Source organism: Otolemur garnettii, unplaced genomic scaffold, assembly GCF_000181295.1.
Source record: "Otolemur garnettii isolate 467f Iridium unplaced genomic scaffold, OtoGar3 scaffold00089, whole genome shotgun sequence".
NCBI lineage: Eukaryota > Metazoa > Chordata > Mammalia > Primates > Galagidae > Otolemur > Otolemur garnettii.
Genome location: NW_003852484.1, coordinates 2,488,278 through 2,490,030, shown reverse-complemented (window position 1 = coordinate 2,490,030; position 1,753 = coordinate 2,488,278). Strand labels below are relative to the sequence as shown.

Sequence of the window (1,753 nt, the reverse complement as noted above, 5' to 3'; positions counted from 1 at the left end):
GGTGTGCAGGCAGAGGGTGGGTCCACCCCATCTCCCCAACCGTGAGGGCAGCACATCCCAGGAAGGGCCACTTGCACTGAAGTAACTGAGAATCCAGGCAGGCCAGGCTCGCTCACACCCTCAGCAGAGGACCACCATCCCTGCACTCCTGAGAATACACAAGGGCCACCCTTTGCGGGGGCAGCAATTTCAGGGAAAGGAAGAGGAGCAGAGCCACACACGACACACTGCTGCTCAGGCTGAGGCTGCTTCCCTTGGTTCCAGCTCAGCCTGACATGGGAAAGCAGCTATTTGTTTTCTTTGTCACATTCTGTCTGGATTTTATTCAAGGGGAGCAGTGTGTGTGCACGTGTGTGTGTGGTAGAAAGAGAAGGGCTAATGTGTTTGTGCATCTAAGCATGTGGTACCCCAAAAGGGCACACCTACTGCTCTGGGAGAACCCCAAACTGCCAAATCTGAAGTGAGGGAAATGCATCCTGTGTGAGACCAGTTCCACAGCATGAACATACGTACACATACACTGGCACACGCACCAACATACGTACAGTACAAAGGAGCACAAACACCCCGCTGTGCACAACTGTTTTCTAATATAGAGAATTTACAAAATATAGAATTTGGCATATCTGTTAGATCTCCAAGGCTTTCAATAATACAAAATAAAAAATACAAAAGGACAAGTTGAGCTCCCCACCCTCCCTCTTCTGTGGCATCCTCATTTGCCGTATCTCTTACACGCATACAACTAGCATAGTCTAAAGAAGGGCACAGAGAACTTGTTTTGTTTTATTTAATAAATATTTTCTTTGCCTCAGAACCATCACTTGCTTGGCGTCCTCTTGCCTCCCCCTCATCATCAGTTCCGTTTCACCCATAGAGCACTGTCTATGTGCGTGGAGGTGGGCAGAGGACCGTGATGAAGGCCACAGTCCCTCTAGAGCCAGGACTACTGCCCAAAAGCCCCTCCATGGCACAGGGGTTGCAGCCTGTCTGAATTTTAAAGACTCACACAGAAGAGCAGACCCCTAGGCCCCCTGGGCTCCCCCAGGCCAGAGCCAAGCCCACCTTCCCCCATGTGTGAGGCTGAAGCCTCTCCCTTAGCCCTGCCACTGTGCGCTGGGCTGCGCCACCCCCACAAACGCTCCAGCAGCTCCTTTCCCCCTGGGCAGCAGCACCTGTTAGAAAACTCAAGATTCAGACCAAGTCTAGCGGAGTCTTCTACAGAGGGAAACATCTTTGGTCAGCTTGGTGCTTGCAGGACGCTGGCACCCCAGGGCCTGGGACGGACGCAACTGCCTACCCACAAAGGCAGAAGCTGCTTCTGGAGTCAAAGTGGAGAATGTAACCAGTGTGGCTGTGTGGGCCGCAGCGCAGGCTTCCCGCTGCCCCCGGCACACAGAGAAGCTGCTTCCATTCCTCTGGAGGCCAGACCACCTGGCATGGTCAGTGGCAGCTGCTAACTGAGTGGGGGCCCCCCATTGAGGAAGTAGGTCATCATCTCGCCTTTGCCCTTCACCTTGACCACACCCCGGCACTCCAGCTGGTAAGTGTTGGCGGCCAGCACCTGGTACATGTCTGTGGTGACCTGAGGAGACAAAACAGAGTAAGAGCCATCAGTGACCTTGGCTATGAAGTGCTGTGCGGCAGCCCTTCCTCTGTGGGGCCCTCAGGGACTGGCAGCAGCTGACCCATGGAAATGCCCCTATGAGTGGAGAGTGACACCGTGCTCGGCACCTGCTCTGGGCCAGGCCCT

The 1,753-nt window shown here is 54.3% G+C and overlaps 1 protein-coding gene across 1 annotated transcript in view; it reads right to left on the bottom strand.

The window, feature by feature from the left end:
- Positions 1 to 764: 764 nt before the first annotated feature.
- The window catches only part of ADCY5 (adenylate cyclase 5), a 154,170-nt gene continuing 153,181 nt past the window's right edge, over positions 765 to 1,753 (bottom strand). The window contains 1 exon segment of the mRNA XM_023516289.1: positions 765 to 1,585. Within this exon segment, the coding sequence (XP_023372057.1) occupies positions 1,457 to 1,585 (129 nt within the window). The 3' untranslated portion in view covers positions 765 to 1,456.